This window comes from Pituophis catenifer, unplaced genomic scaffold (assembly GCF_029215685.1).
Source record: "Pituophis catenifer annectens isolate HBS135680 unplaced genomic scaffold, rPitCat1.0.hap2 SCAF_3, whole genome shotgun sequence".
NCBI lineage: Eukaryota > Metazoa > Chordata > Lepidosauria > Squamata > Colubridae > Pituophis > Pituophis catenifer.
In genome coordinates, this window is record NW_027256883.1 from 116,014,582 (window position 1) to 116,030,077 (window position 15,496).

At 37.0% G+C, this 15,496-nt stretch overlaps 1 protein-coding gene across 3 annotated transcripts in view; it reads left to right on the forward strand.

Annotated features, from left to right (window-relative positions):
• Positions 1 to 15,496, forward strand: part of CUNH1orf21 (chromosome unknown C1orf21 homolog) — a 149,277-nt gene that overhangs the window by 123,157 nt on the left and 10,624 nt on the right. For all 3 annotated transcript variants that reach the window (XM_070939282.1, XM_070939285.1, XM_070939283.1), the window contains exon 5: positions 4,410 to 4,470. In XM_070939282.1, the coding sequence (XP_070795383.1) occupies positions 4,410 to 4,470 (61 nt within the window). The remainder of the gene's footprint in view (positions 1 to 4,409; positions 4,471 to 15,496) is intronic.

A 15,496-nucleotide genomic window follows, 5' to 3' on the forward strand; every position in this document is an offset into this window, starting at 1 on the left:
TTGATAATACTTCTTGCTGTATTCTTCTGCCTTCAAAGTACCAGTTTGTTCCTTTACTCAACAACTGACTCCGTGTATTTGTGTTCTGAGTGATCTCACATAGCTCATTAAGTCATTTTGTTCAGTGAAGTCACGTTGTTACCCTTGCAAAAGCAATATGTGCTTTGGGAAGTTGTATGCAAACTTTTCTTCATAGCAAAACTCAGAGTCTACATAATACTCCGTGCAGTGGCTGCAACTACAGTTGTTTGCTTTATCTTTCTTTGGAGGTGCTCCCAACAGGATGGTGCTTCTGCTGCACTTTTCCTTGTGACCTTCTCTTATACAGTTCAACCTTGTAGTAAAGAATTCATGCATTGGGAACTGATTTCAGTCAAACTTATTGGAGGTGTTCCCTTTATGACTCCTTTCCCAACGCATGTGCATGTCCTTACTACTAGTTCTTCTGTGACTAGACAGGAAGTTCAATTCCAATACCTTTTCATTCAAGGTGCTTGATCTGGTATGAAGCCTCATGAAACATTCACTAACTCTTCATAATTTCAAAACTACTCATAGGCTACCATGGCTGTATCCATAGCTTCTCAAGATTATATTGGGCAGTTCTACAGTAGTCTAGTTCATGAACAAGGTGGTGTGAAATCTGCCCCTCTTTGGTACTGTTACAGATTTGGCATTGGCATATCTGTCATTCCATCTTCATCCCAGCAATCTATACGCCAAGAAGTGACAATCTCTTCCCTGACCTGCTCAGCCTTATCTAAAAAAAGCCAGCTATACAAATAGAACTTCAGTCCATAAGGAGTGAGATTTTGTTTCTATATAGCCTTTATTTTAGGAATATATATATATTAATACTTATTTCTTTCTTTCCCTTCAAATTGTTGCAAAATAGAATAATGGTGGAAAAAAGTAGCAGCATTGAGTAAATATTTAGCATCATAAATTTATTGCTTAATTTTTTCAGACACATAGCCCTTGTTAGTGATTACATAATTAATCTTCCTAAATCAAAGCCTTTGCTTTGTATAGAAATCTTAATTGGGATTGACATCCAGAGAGCTCAGCAGTAGTTCTGAATTTCAAATGCTAGGTTGATGTTGCCTCGAATAACAATGGACGGAGGATGAGCAAGCTGTCTCATCAGCATTCTGACTGCATCTCTCATACTTGGTATGTCAAACAGGGCATCAGCTGCTGTGAAATTGCCACATCACCTTTTATAAATGGCACAGTGTAATCATTTCTCCATTACTTTATCTGTGGCTTCATCAGACATACAAGGGGAGACGTTGGGGCATACATCTGCATGACTGAATTGGTTACCTAAATTATTACGTTCCTAAAACATGTCTGCTTCTTGAAAAAGATCATCTCAGAACTAATTCAAAATACTGCTGAACTTTTCTGCATTGATCCCTCTTGGAGAAAACTGGAAAGCAAATGGCAGAGATACTGTAAAGGTGACAGAGAAAAACTGCTGGATGTCAGCCTCATTCACAATACTTCATTGTGATCTCTCTATATTACTCAAAATATTCAGCAAGTTTTTTTATCTGAGATTTTTGGTGAGAGATAGAGCTCCACTTAATCCTTATGGATGTTTAAAGGAACATTTAGCAGCTTCTCTTCTTTTTTACCATTGTTGCAGATGCCTTTTCCTCAGTGTTTCATATTTCTTCACTTTCCTGGTCCCCGTGACCATTTCTGTATTCCGCTCATGGTGTTATTTATTTATTTATTTATTTATTTATTTATTTATTTATCTATCTATCTATCTATCTATCTATCTATCTATCTATCTATCTATCTATTTATTTATTTATTTATTTATTTATTTATTTATTTATTATTCGTATTTCTATGCCGCCCAACTCTCCAAGGACTCTGGGCAGCTTACAACAAAGACAGTATGAACAATATACAATAAGAGATGTTAAAAAACCCATACACACCGCTCATGGCCAGATCTCACAAGATCGCAGTGGTGAGATCTGGCAGGCCCCAAGCCTGCCGGAAAAGCCAGGTTTTCACCGTTTTCCGGAAGACCAGTAGGGTGGGAGCAGTCCTGGCCTCAGGAGGTAGCTGATTCCAGAGAACCAGGGCAGCCACAGAGAAGGCCCTCCCCCGCGGACCCACCAGGCGACATTGTTTTAGCTGACGGGATCCGGAGAAGGCCAACTCTGTGGGATCTTACCGGTCGTTGGGAGCTATGCAGTAGAAGACGGTCTCGAAGATAACCTGGCCCTAAGCCATATAGGGCTTTAAAGGTAATAACCAACCCCTGGAATTGTGACCGGAGACTAGTAGAAGCCAGTGCAGCTCAAGGAGGATTGGTGTAATGTGGGAATACCTAGGTGCACCCACGACCGCTCGAGCGGCTGCATTCTGGACCAACTGTAGTCTCCAAACACTTTTCAGGGGTAGCCCCATGTAGGGCTACCCCGAAAGGAGTCATGGACTCCTTTTCACTAATTAATCTCTACAGAGATCATGACCGATAAATTAAATTTTGAGAAGGAAGCTCAAGTTGGTTTAACTTCTATAATCAACCATCTTTCTTCCTGGATAATCTTGAAAATGAAATCTTATCTTTTGCTTTTGAAATGTGTTCTACCATAAGGCAAAGGTAAAGGTTCCCTCGCACATATGTGCTAGTCGTTCCCAACTCTAGTGCGTTGTGCTTATCTCCATTTCAAAGCCAAAGAGCCAGCACTGTCCAAAGACGTCTCCATAGTCATGTGGCCGGCATGACTAAATGCCAAAGGCGCTTGGAACGCTGTTACCTTCCCACCAAAGGTGGTCCCTATTTTTCTACTTTACATGCTTTCGAACTGCTAGGTTGGCAGAAGCTGGGACAAGTAACAGGAGCTCAGCCCGTTACTCACCCTGCTAGAGATTCGAACAGCTGAACTGCCAACTTTTCAATCAACAAGCTCAGTGTCTTAGCCACTGAGCCTCCGCGTCCCTTACCATACGTTTTTTAAAAAGAAGAAGCTCTATTTCCAGTGTATTTAACATGTTGTTGCCTGGCTTTAAAAATCTTGGTTTCTCAATTTTCTGTTTCACAATATACAATCTCACTCTGAATGCTTATATATCAACAGAAGATGTCTTTAGGAAATGGGCTACATCCATCAGGGTTATTTGTTAATCACTCCAATATTATATATGGGAATTGGATCCTGGAGATCATGAATTGCCAAAACCAAATTTACCATAATTTTATTCTTTATTGCTAATATTTCCATTAGAAATCTCAGTTGACGTCTGCTAATAGAATTGTAGTAAAAATGGAAGCCACTGAGTCATAAGAAATAATACAAGCAAGAAAAACAAACAAAACACAAGAAAACTTCAAGTAGGTCATTTCTCCTTTCTGAGTGGTTCTCTGGAATCTATATTTGAATATTTTGATCTAGAGTTCATTTTTCCCAGAACCAAAAATGCCAGACTCTCTTTTTAAAAAATACATCCTAAAATTCAGCACTGAATGTAGTCGTGCAATGTTCGAAACATAGCCTCTGAGTCTCCTATGCATTGTACAGTAAAATTATCTGGCTTTATGATGCCCTGTGTCCTGAACTTTTCAAATGCACTGCCACACTTTAATAGTACAGTTCTAGTACAGTTCTGTTCTATAGTATTCAATACTATATTTCCAGCACTTCCTACTTCTGAGAAACAAAGTCTCCCCAATTTGGCATCTTAACACTGGGTTGTTAATGGAAGTAGATTATTTGACTTTGTGGGTAGTGGTAAAAAAAAATCTTGTTCTGGAAATGTCAGTATATGTTAAGAGTATAAATTAGAGGCTTCTGATGAATTTAATGTAAAGAATTATTGTGCTATGTTTAACTCCATAAAAGGACTTTTGAGGGTAAAACTAAATAGTGCCAAGTCTCCTAAACATGCAGTTAGTTCTGTGTCTTACTTTGTGAAATCTTTGTTTTCAACACAGATTTTTTTTAATAATTAAATTATTCTGAATTGGGAGAGTCTATCCTAAATTAAATGTATAGTTCCCAGCTCTTGATTCATTGAAATTATGACTCTCCTGATTGTTTTCTAAAAAGCAGGTCAAGGTAGTAAACTTCCTCTAATGTCCTGTAATTCAAATATTGGGAACTTTTCCATTGGGAGTCATTCCCTCTGTTGTCATATATGTGAGATGCATAATCTGTTTCCAAATCTGCAGATTAGACCTTGTTGCATGTGCTGAAATATGCAAAGGCATCCCCACTAAAATAAATTTCCTTCTTCTGAGTCTTTTGCTAGCTTTGATACAGAAATAATGCTCAATCAGGGTTGATGACTTCTCTTCCTCTGAAAGTGGCTGATTGCCATAAGAAGACCAACTAAACTACATCACTTGAAAATCCCTTTGAAATGATTCTTTCTATTTTCAGCATGCACATTTCTGAAAGCCAACAAGAATTCTTCCGAATGCTGGATGAGAAAATTGAAAAGGTAAGAGGAACAAAGAAAATAATTAATACATTATTGTACTGTATTGTAATACAGTTGCTTGCGTATCATCCTGAAATGCAAAGTGACACAGAAATATCTAAAATGTACAACTATAACTATGCAATCTGTTAAAAGGTGAGAATCCATTTGGGACTTATCATTTAGCAAGTTTCCATTTTATAACAGGTTCCTAATGCTAACCTATTATACTTTCACTTACGGATTGATTTAATTGGAATGTAAAACCATAACCTTAAAAAAAAAACCTTCCTTTGGGGTCAGTGCCCATTTTCACTAGAGGGAACTCCCAAGGCCAAGACAATTCAAAGACAGTCAGTAAGTAGGTATGGATAAATTTCTTAGGTGCCATAAATGGGGTTTTTCAGACTAGGTTGAAGAAGGATTTGAATATGAGTTCCTCAGGACTGAGGGAGAAGAAAACTCTCTGCAACCTTTTCAACCAAGGATCAACTCTAAATTGATGCTAAATAAGACTCAACAGAATTTAAGAGGGGTTGGAACTTAGATCATTTGTAGGAACATAATGATCCTAAACTGATGACTTGTTTAACTCAGCCCCACATCCCACCCCACCCCAGCACAGCTTGCTCTTCTTCTAAAAGGGCTTCTTAAATGACATTTAGAACTTTCACCCCCTTGACCAGGTGTTACAGATTTTTTTAAAGCAGATTCTACACTCTGAAAAAGTTTGAAAAACCATGAAATCTCTAGAACAGTAAGCTAGTCTGATCCAAGGGCTTTTACGGGGATATAAGAATTATTGTTTATCCTGCCTTGACATAATGGCATATAGAAGGGTTTTGGGTTTTTTTTCTTTTGGTAGCTCTGGTGGTTCATCTTATACCTGATAAATGGTTCAACAACTGCAATTTTGCCTCCTCCTTTTCTTTTGATGATTTTTTTGGTCTTTAACTAAAATGAAGATTTTTTTTTTAAAACCAGAGAACATTTTATCTTCATCCTTACCTTAGGTAACAGAACTGCTGTTCTCCATAAGAAGAACTGAAAATTATTCTCTGACACCAGCAAGTAGAAATTAACGTATTTTTCGCTCCATAAGACACACTTCCCCCCGCCCCAAATAAGTGGGTGGAAATGTGCATTTTATGGAGTGAATATTGCATCACAGATCATGAAGTGTATTATTTTAGGGTCCCCAATGGTGGACCCATGCCGGTCCTTTGGTGAATAGCATCTGGGCCATGGTGGTGGGGTCCTTTTACAGTGCTGAACCTCGCCTTTTCTGTCTTTGTCATTCCCCGCCTCTTCTCTCTCTTTTCCGCAGTGCAGGAGTAAATAGGCAGAGGTGGCATATGAGAGGACATTTATTTGTGGTCCTCTCAGGCTCCGCTTGACATTTTTTTCCTTGTTTTCCTCCTCTAAACCTAGATGTGTCTTATGGTCAGTTTTGCATCTTATAGTGTGAAAAATACAGTAACTTCTACCCACAAAACTGAAGTGTTGGTTAAATGCACTAGGGGGAAGTGGAAAATTAGGCCATTTAAGAAATTTCAGGAAGCACTCTTTATAGATGATATATATTTCTGCGTTAACGTAGTGGGTATATTCATCCATATGAATAATCCATAGTTCAGCTATTTGAATTTAAATGTAGGTTTCTGCATGATCCTTCCTCCAACAAAACTGCAGGTGTTTGGGAACAGGAATCTCTTTTCAGATTAAGCATATTTTTGCATATATTTTGACTTTTCAATTGACGTTTATCCAGGCTGAAGTTAATGAAGACAAATTTCAGGATTTTTTTTGCCTCCCTGCTTTAGAATAAATAGTAGCAAAATTCAATACAGAGTCTTCTAATGCAGGAATAAAATGTGTGCAGTTGAAAGCAGTTACTATATGGTTTATGTCAACACTGAATGACTAGCCACAGTAGATGCTTCTATTAACCCAAACTACTTCATTGCAGATTCCTGTACTATTAATAAACACATTGGTTACACGAAACATCTGGATACATTGCTTTTATTTCATGTGTATCGTAACTATAAAATTTGAAAATACATGAAAGGTTTGTGTAATGATAAGTGATTCCCCAAGCAGCAATTGCTTAACTTGTCTAGACAACACAAAAATAATAAACGATGGAAAGAATTTGGCTGCCATGGGACGAACTGCATTAGTTCTACACAGCCTGCCCTGGGGAAAGAGGAATATGAGGGCTTGAGAAAGATATAGGAAAATTGATTTGGGAAAATGAAAGGTTTTCATCTGGCCCAGAAGTGAAGGACCCAGGAAATGCACACTAAAAAAAAAAAAAAAAAGCTGCCAGCCTTTTTGTTCTAGACTTCTATTTATGGCAAATCTGCAATTGTATCATGTGTTCCTTTATTGGCGAGGATGGCATACAAATGGAATAAGCAAGCATTTTCAAGTTAATATTTGATGCAACATATTTTGAAAGGCACTGGCTACATGGGAACACAACATCAGTCTTTGTGTACAGTCTCTGATTTTAGTAGTCTTAAATGACCTAATACTGTCAGATTGGCATCATGATTTTTAAATAATTATAAATGCTGTCCTTACGTATATTTTCAAAAGCTATAGTGTAAATGACAAAAAAAAAAAAAGGCAATTAACTTCCTATTTTCCAGTATATTAAGAAGGAATGAGAATAAGAAAAGCTGCTTCCTCTCCATTAGGAGAAAAGGTTCATGATAAATATTTTCTCTTTCATTCCCTGTTACTGTAATGTACCAGGATCAAATTATAATTTTCTTGTGCATGCATACACATTTTATTTATTTATTCAATTTCTATAGCCACCCAACTCAACCAAGTAACTGGATGGCTGATTAATATTAAATTAACAATCACGAATAAAAAATCCCCATATAAATTACCCCGACTTCAGCAATAAAATGCTTGTGCCACTGGAATTTTTAGACTTTGCTTTGAGTCTCTATATCAGTGTGTAAGTACCTATTGGGAGCAGAGAGTGACTTTTTCTTGGCACAATATATAAACCATCCTTTACGTTTACAAAGTAAATGAGAGTGCTCTCCATTTCCTAGAATTGTTTCAAAGAAAAGGTTTATTAGCAGAGGAATCATAAAAGGAGCCCATTCTTTTGTTTTCACTTCTTGGCCAAATATAATCATGTTGACCATTTCTAGCGCATTTAAGATTATTTCCTCCCCAGGGTTAAGAACTCACTTATCAAGGTATTATTTTTCCATTTAATCTGCCACAAGCCAGGATACCTGTCTCCTACATTTCAAGTTGTGATGACCCAAAGAGATTAATAGAGGATAACTTGCAAATGATTCTATTCTTTTGTTTGTTTTCTTAGAAAAGCTCCAGACCCCTCAATTTTAGTTCAAAGGTAATGGTTGTTTTTGTCCATAATTCTTTCATTTTCCTAAAACTTGTCAACAGAAAAGAATACTCGGAGTTCCTTAAGAATTTGAAGTAACAATAATGTGTGTAGGATAGAGCCACAAAAGTGGGCTTCGTTCATGAACTTAGCTTCAAGGGCAGATTCACAATTGGAACTGTAAGACAGGAATGATAAAATATTAGCTTAATATTGGTTATTGCTAGTGCTTTTGCAGAACTACATAATGAGGTTTTGCAATGAGAAAGGTCATGCTGGTGTCAGCGAACACTACTTAAACAGCCTATTTAGCCAATATAGTTGGATTTTTTTCCAGAAGGCTTCTGTAGCTCCTATGAAATGTTTCTTTAGCAAAATGTTGAAGGGTTTGTTTAGATCAGTGATGGCAAACCTTTTCGGCACCGACTGCCAAAAACGTAGCACACGTGCTTTGCACTTGTCTGGGCTGCAACCCAGAAGAGGAGCTGCCCAGGGCTCATGCGAGCACCCAAAAATGAACTTCTGGTTTCTGGTGCACGCATGCACACCAGCCAGCTAGTCTTCTGGGTTTCTCGTGCACATGTACACGCAACGATCAGCTGGCCAGCATGCATGCTCATGCAAGAAAACAGAAGACCAGCTCTTCCAGTTTCCAGCACTGCCACACGCATGAAAGCCAGCTGATCATCATGCACACAGGCGCATCAGAAAAGAGGAATGGGCGACGCCACGCGTTCCAGGCGACATGGCTCCATGTGCCACTTCGGGCACGCATGCCATAGGTTTGCCATCACGGGTTTACATCCTGCTCCTAATGAAGTCAAAGCATGTTCAAAATATTTGGACCGCTTAATTCCCAAATAAGCCACAGAAGATGCTGTGGGTTTCTTCCATTATAAATCAACGTTATCTTGTGATGCAAATAAAATTTTGTAACAGTTCAACTTTTGTCTGACATGCTATAAGAATAAAGACACTGCTGAAACTATGTGTTTCATAGGCTGAGCCCAAATGGCACTAAATTAACTTCCATAAAAGTGTAATGAAACTTCTTTAGTCCTATACTTAAACAGAATAGCCCATCTAAATTCAAAATTAAATGCCTAGTTCACATGCCTACTTGCTAACATCCTTATAAGTAATGTGACTTATTGATCTTGAAAACAAAGTACCGGTATATGTGTTTGGAGAGAAACAGGCTTATGAGATTCAGTGCTTGCAGGTGAGTACTGTCTAACCAGGGTATGTTGAAGCAAATCAGTGTGGTAGCATGCGTTTTACAAGCCCCAGGTTCACATTATCTGTCTCTAACTGCTCATTTCATTTACCTTTTTTATTGCAGTTGGCTACTGTCAGATGTAGATAATTCTTCAGATTTCTTTACTTTTCTCTTTTCTGTGACAAAGAAACTGGAATGCAGTATTATGGATATTGTCATCCTGGACTTTCATGTGACCCCCGCTAGTAATATAAAACTAAGCAATGGCTAAATAATTGGGATAATAATATATCACAATAATCAAGGAAATTGGTAAGGTATTAGGGAATATCCCCCCCCCCAGTTTAAAGATTTATTTAAATAGGACTCATCTCCGGACATGCTCAAATATGTTTTATAGAATTGAAACTTTATCTTGACATTAACCAAGGCTAAAGAATAAGTCCTGAGAGAAAATTACAGAAAATAGGGCAGATAGGCAAGGGATTAGCTTGATTGTAGAAATCCATTCATGAATATTACCTTAAGACACAATCGGTATGAGATACTTGCAAACAAAGAGAGAAAAATATTGAGGATCTTGGAGAGTCATCATAGGCAAAAGTTTTCTAAAGTGAATAAATTAGATTTTTTAAAAAAGGAACTGGTAGCTTGCTGGTTGGTACAGAAGATAGACTACTCCACTGTGTGGCAAAACCAGATAATAAAAATTGAGTGCTTCTAAGAAGAACAGAATAAGGAGCAAACCTGACTATCATGAATCTTACTTCCAGTTTACATTCATAAATTTCCAGATCGATTGTCCTCCATGTTAATCATGGAGATTGTATATGGATTTTCTACCTCCATATTCCATTGAAATATTTCAGATGTAAATTGATGCAAATTGAATAGTGAGAACGTTTGAAATTCAATTTTCTCTTGGGACAGTCACATTTTAGATTTAACAGAAGGGTTAAATTGACCCTTGTATACCCCAGAGCTGAGTGTCAGATTAAAACCTTGGTATTTTTCCTTGTATGACTAGTGGGTTTGCCAGAGCTCTCTGGAACCAGTTACCTCCTGAGATCCGGACCATCCCCACCCTATTGGCCTTCCGAAAAGCGGTGAAGACCTGGCTTTTCCGGCAGGCCTGGGGCCGTTGATCTCGCTGTTGCGATCTGGCAAGATCTGGCCATGAATGGTGTGAATGGGTTTTAATTGTTTTTAATGTTTTAATGTTTAATGTTTTTATATATGGTTTTTAATGCATTGTAAGCCGCCTTGAGTCTTCGGAGAAAGGCAGCATACAAGTTGAACAAACAAACAAACAAACAAACAAATAAATAAATAAATAAATAAATAAATAAATGTTCCTTGAACCCAGTTGTCTTCAAGTGTCACCTAGCTGCATTAGGACTATGTTTCCCAGGGGTAGTTAGAGCTAACGTCAGGGCAAAAATGATCTGTTGAAGCACATAATGAAGAAAGTCTTTGCCAAAGCTTCACACATTTATGCTGTAAAAGACAGCATTAGCAGCCACTATTTGCATCTTTGTTTCAAAAAAAAAGTCCTGGTGTCCTGTAAGTGTGACGGAGGGGATATCGTGGGAAGAAGCACGGTGGGCAGAGTTGGCTTCAAAACTTCCAGGTGTTAATCTTGACTCAAAATGTTTGTGTAACTAGATGTGATAGCAGTACAACCCTCCTTGGATTCTACTGATCACTTATAAAGAATGACGCTTGGGAGATTAAAACAGGAGTCGTGATGGCACAATGATTAGAATCTAGTATTGCAGGCTAACTCTACCTACAGCCTGGAGTTTAATCCTGACTGGCTCAAGATTGACTCAGCCTTCCATCCTTCCATGGTTGATTAAATGAGGACCCAGTTTGTTAGGGGCAAGAAGCCGACATTGTAAACCACCCAGTGATTGCTGTAAAGCACTAAGTGCTATTGCTAAAACAGTATTTTGTGGAGATGGAAGCTTGATTTTTTTTTTCCCCTTCCCCCATGGCTTTATTTGTGATTTCAGAGCTTAGTTTTGACAGGCTGCAAAACCGTTTTCACTCATGTGGGTGGACTCTTCATAGCTCTGTTCATTTCTTTTTAAGAAACAAAAAATTATGCTCTGAATATGTGCTTGCATGTGCATTCATTGACATTCTTCTAAAGGGCATCATGAAAACAGAAGACCAACTGAAGTTTAGAGTTTCTGTGGTAGGGAACCACTTTAATCCCTTGGAGAACCATTCATCAAAAAAGCTGCAGTGTCTTTGCAGTTCCCTTTACTATCATTAAAGCAAAAATGTTTGACATAATTATTTTCATCATACCACACCAGGCCACCCAGCCACTTCCGTTGCTTCCTTTGAATGGCAATTAGAAAAAGGAGTCACATTGTTAAAAGGTTGCAGCAAGTAGAAGGCATTGTACTTCTACCGGTTTCTGGTTTTTCTGGTTTCTGAACCTCATACTGTGGACCCATAATAGAGCTATGCAAGAGAATAATTTATCTTACTGATTTTCTGTATTCCTGTGGTGTCAGTTTGTTTATGAATGCATCATTTTAAAACAATCAAGCAGCTAATAAAAGGATATGGAGCAGAACAGGCAGAATGTTGCCAGAATATGAACATGATTATCATTAATTGTTAAAAATGAGAAAGAGGAGAGGCAAAAATAGGAACATGTTGCATTAAACTGAAATTCATCCTTGTCTGTATTGTGTTGTGGGGCTATATTTGCTGTAATCATGCTTCTGTTTACATACACGCAACCTTTGTTTATTTTTATTTTTATTTTAAGAGGAATAATTTAGAATTAGTTAAAGATAACAAGACTAGAGAATATCTGTGTCAGAAATTGCCTGGATTTTGTGCTTTTTTTTAAAAAAAAATAATTTTAAAATATGTATCTAGTGCCTCAAGTACAGAGATGGAAGCATTAGGACCTTCCAAGTTTAATGGTTTGGAACAGCATGTCCCAAAGGTGCTTTTTCAAGAAGCAATTGGACTGTCTTGTTTTACTTTGAAGATGTTTCGTTCTCATCCAAGTGGCCTCAACGACTCTTTAAAAGAATGCAAATGACCAGCTGTCTGCAAGGAATATAAATCCTTCCATTCCCCACTATCCAGTCAGAACTGAAGAAGCTTCTTGGATGAGAAGCAAAACGTCTTCAAAGAAAAACAAGGAAGTCCAGTGCCTCTTGAAAAAGCACCTTTAGGACAACCAGGACCTGGATGACCAACATGTTTAGAACAGCAGTTTTCAAACATTTTGATCTCAAGACTATTTTACAATCCAAAAAATGATAGAGGATCTCACATAGCTCTGGTTTATGTGGATTATATCTATTGATATTTACTGAATTAGAAATTAAAACCAGGAAATTTTAAAATTTTCGACTCTGCAGACTCCTTGAAAAGGTCTTGATGACCTGAAAATCATATTTTGAGAACCAGTGGTTTAGACAAATTTGTACTTTCTATTTTATAGCCATCTTTTATAGAGTTCAGAATGCATACACATAATATTCTCTTCCATTTTATTTTCATATCAACACTATTAGGTTGAGAGAATGTGAATGGTATACAGTTACCTAGTGAGTCGATGGATGAATGTTAAGTGAATTTCGTCGTTAAGTAAACTTTCGTAATAGACTAATAAATGAAATAATACGAAATAAACTTTATTTCGTAATAAAGATGATGATGATGATGATGATGATGATGAATGGGATTTGAATTCAGATTTACATGATGATAACCCAGGACCCTTAACTGTACAACATAACATTGGATACAAATATGTGTTTGTGATAAAAATGATGAAGATGCAGGATATTTACAGGTAGAATCAAGTATTTAAAAATAGAACTAATGTTGAAATATTAAATGCAAGATGGTATTTCTGCGTTTTTACTGGGTGTTGGGGGTTTTCTGGAACGCTGACAATTTATTTATTCACTGTTCTCAGAAGAGCTTAAATATATAAAAATTAATAGAGCAGTAATCTCAAAGATGCTGTCTGAGTTCCATCATATCAGTCATACCATTTAGAAAATACACCATGATTTGCATGTAGCTACAAAGCTCAATCTAATTTGCATTTCAATCTAAAACAATTGACAGAATGTGTACATCTCTTTCCATAGGCCTGGCCAGAATTTAGAAATATTTCATGACTCATCTATAATTTATTCTACAATGTTCCTATCCTAATGTGATTCTCTTCAATGACAAAGAGGCCCAATTCTTAGTCTTTATTCAAAAAAGAAGAAGAAGAAGAAGCCTGAAATGAATTGCTTTTGGCCACATTGTTTTCTTGATTTTAAATAACAATAATTTCCACTTCTTATGTCACCATCATTTCATTCTCGTGTGTTGATTACAACTTCTCCTCTTGCAATTGTACTTAGGGTTGTAACGCTAAGGAATATAATGCTACCCTGCCAAAATAAAATCATCAAGTTGATTAAAACACACAGCATGAACTTAACTGAATTTCAAAACTAAAACGTATTGAGTTTTAGCAGGGATGATTACTCATGTAGCATACAACAATATTAGGTTTGTTTCCCTATTCAGGCCTTTTAAGAATATAGACCTTTTAACCTAGATATAGATAGATTTTCTCACAAAAGCTTCCCTCTCTCCCACTCCATTCCCATCTCCTGATTTCAGCCCTTTCTAAAGGAAGGTTTTACTCACTTAATTTGATCTCCAGATTTTTTTTATCTTCTCCCTGTCTGGCAATTTGGTTAAAATATTTTTTCTTTGTCTTGCTTATATTTTGAACTAAAGGTGAAGACTGAATCCAAATTGCAGGAAGAAGGTATAATTTAAGCATGCTAATATTAACGCTTCATGACAGTGACCTATATTCAAGTACAGATTTTTAAATTGAATTAATACGTTCAGCCATGACCTCTTTTTTTCATGGCAATTATTATCCTGAGAAAAGAGCTATGCCGAAGAGCTGCATGCCATTCTTCAGGAAGACGTGGGTTGCCCATGGTTGCTCTTTGGTTAAGAATAATGGAACGTAATGGAATAATGGAATTTATAATCCTGTGGGAAACACAACTTTCGATAATATTTATTTATCAAATTCTTAAAGGAAATAAGTATATGGTGCTTCTGAACCATATATGCATCAATAATTTCAGTCGGGGATTGACACCAAAATTGCTTTGCTGTCTTAAAGGACGATCTATGCTGAGAATAGGCAAGAAGGTCTTTTGAGCCATGACCACTGTCCTTAAGATCTTTCCGGATTAATTAGCCTTTGATAGGAAAGGAATCCAATGAATGTTTCCAGCATCCTAGGACTATTCCATTAAGCCTTATACCGTGCTGTGCAATAGAGCTGTTTCGTCCCCACTGCCTTTCCTTTTAATGCAAACAGGCAACCAAGCACAGTCATGAAAATTTGGAATGAGTCATCAGTAAGCAGATAACATTGTCCTCATTTTCTGCTTTGAAAGTGAGTCTGATGAAACCAGAAATGCAACATATAAACTGCAATTTAATCTAGATAAAGCAAACTTTGTTGATGGTGGTTATTGTATCTGATTTAGAAGGTAATGTTAAGAGTTTTCTGGATAGAGTTGATCATATTCTCAGTTTATGGAGTAATCTTATATCTTAATTTCTCTGTGGAGTTTTAAATTACTTCCATAACAGATTGCAATTTTCCATATTCATGGGGGTTTCGTGTCAAAACTTTGAAAATGTGAAATTCAGTGAAAATATATACTCTTGCCCAGTTACTCCCAGATGTTGTCCCTGCATGCATAAACACACATATGCCTAAAGTCAAGCTATAGTAACTTAATGCAGATACACAAATCACACCAAGATCACAAGCCATCCTACACAGATGACACTTCTCTGGGAGACTAAAGATGTATTTGCTTCCCCATCACTCACAGGGTGAATGCAGCAAGCAGCAGCCAGATTTTTAGTATGATAAATTTCACAACTGCCACCATGAAAAGACAAATCCACCAACATAAATCTTGTGAATATGGAGACTCAACTGTTTACCTTCTACTGGTTTAAATGATGATCCTGCTGTGATCCTTCTTTAACATGAGATTGTCATGCCATGGTTAATTATACTCAGATTTTTATAACACTGCATATGGAATTGCTTTGGAAGATTACTCAAACTCTTATATTATTACCATATAATCAATGTGGGCTGGGTTTGTGAGATAACAATTATGTAAGTACTGTAATTATATACTCCTAGCCTTTAAGTTACAGGAGCTCTCATGCAGATTTGCAATAATTTTTAGACCATCAAGTTCATGAAGTTAAGATTGGATTAAGTAGGAAATAAGAGCTTTCCAAAGAAGTTTATGCAAACATATAGATTTCATTCTGATGTGCAGCAAACTGGCTTATCCAAAGGCATACATATGTAATATATGGTATCTGAGTTTAGCAAATATCCACTTTTA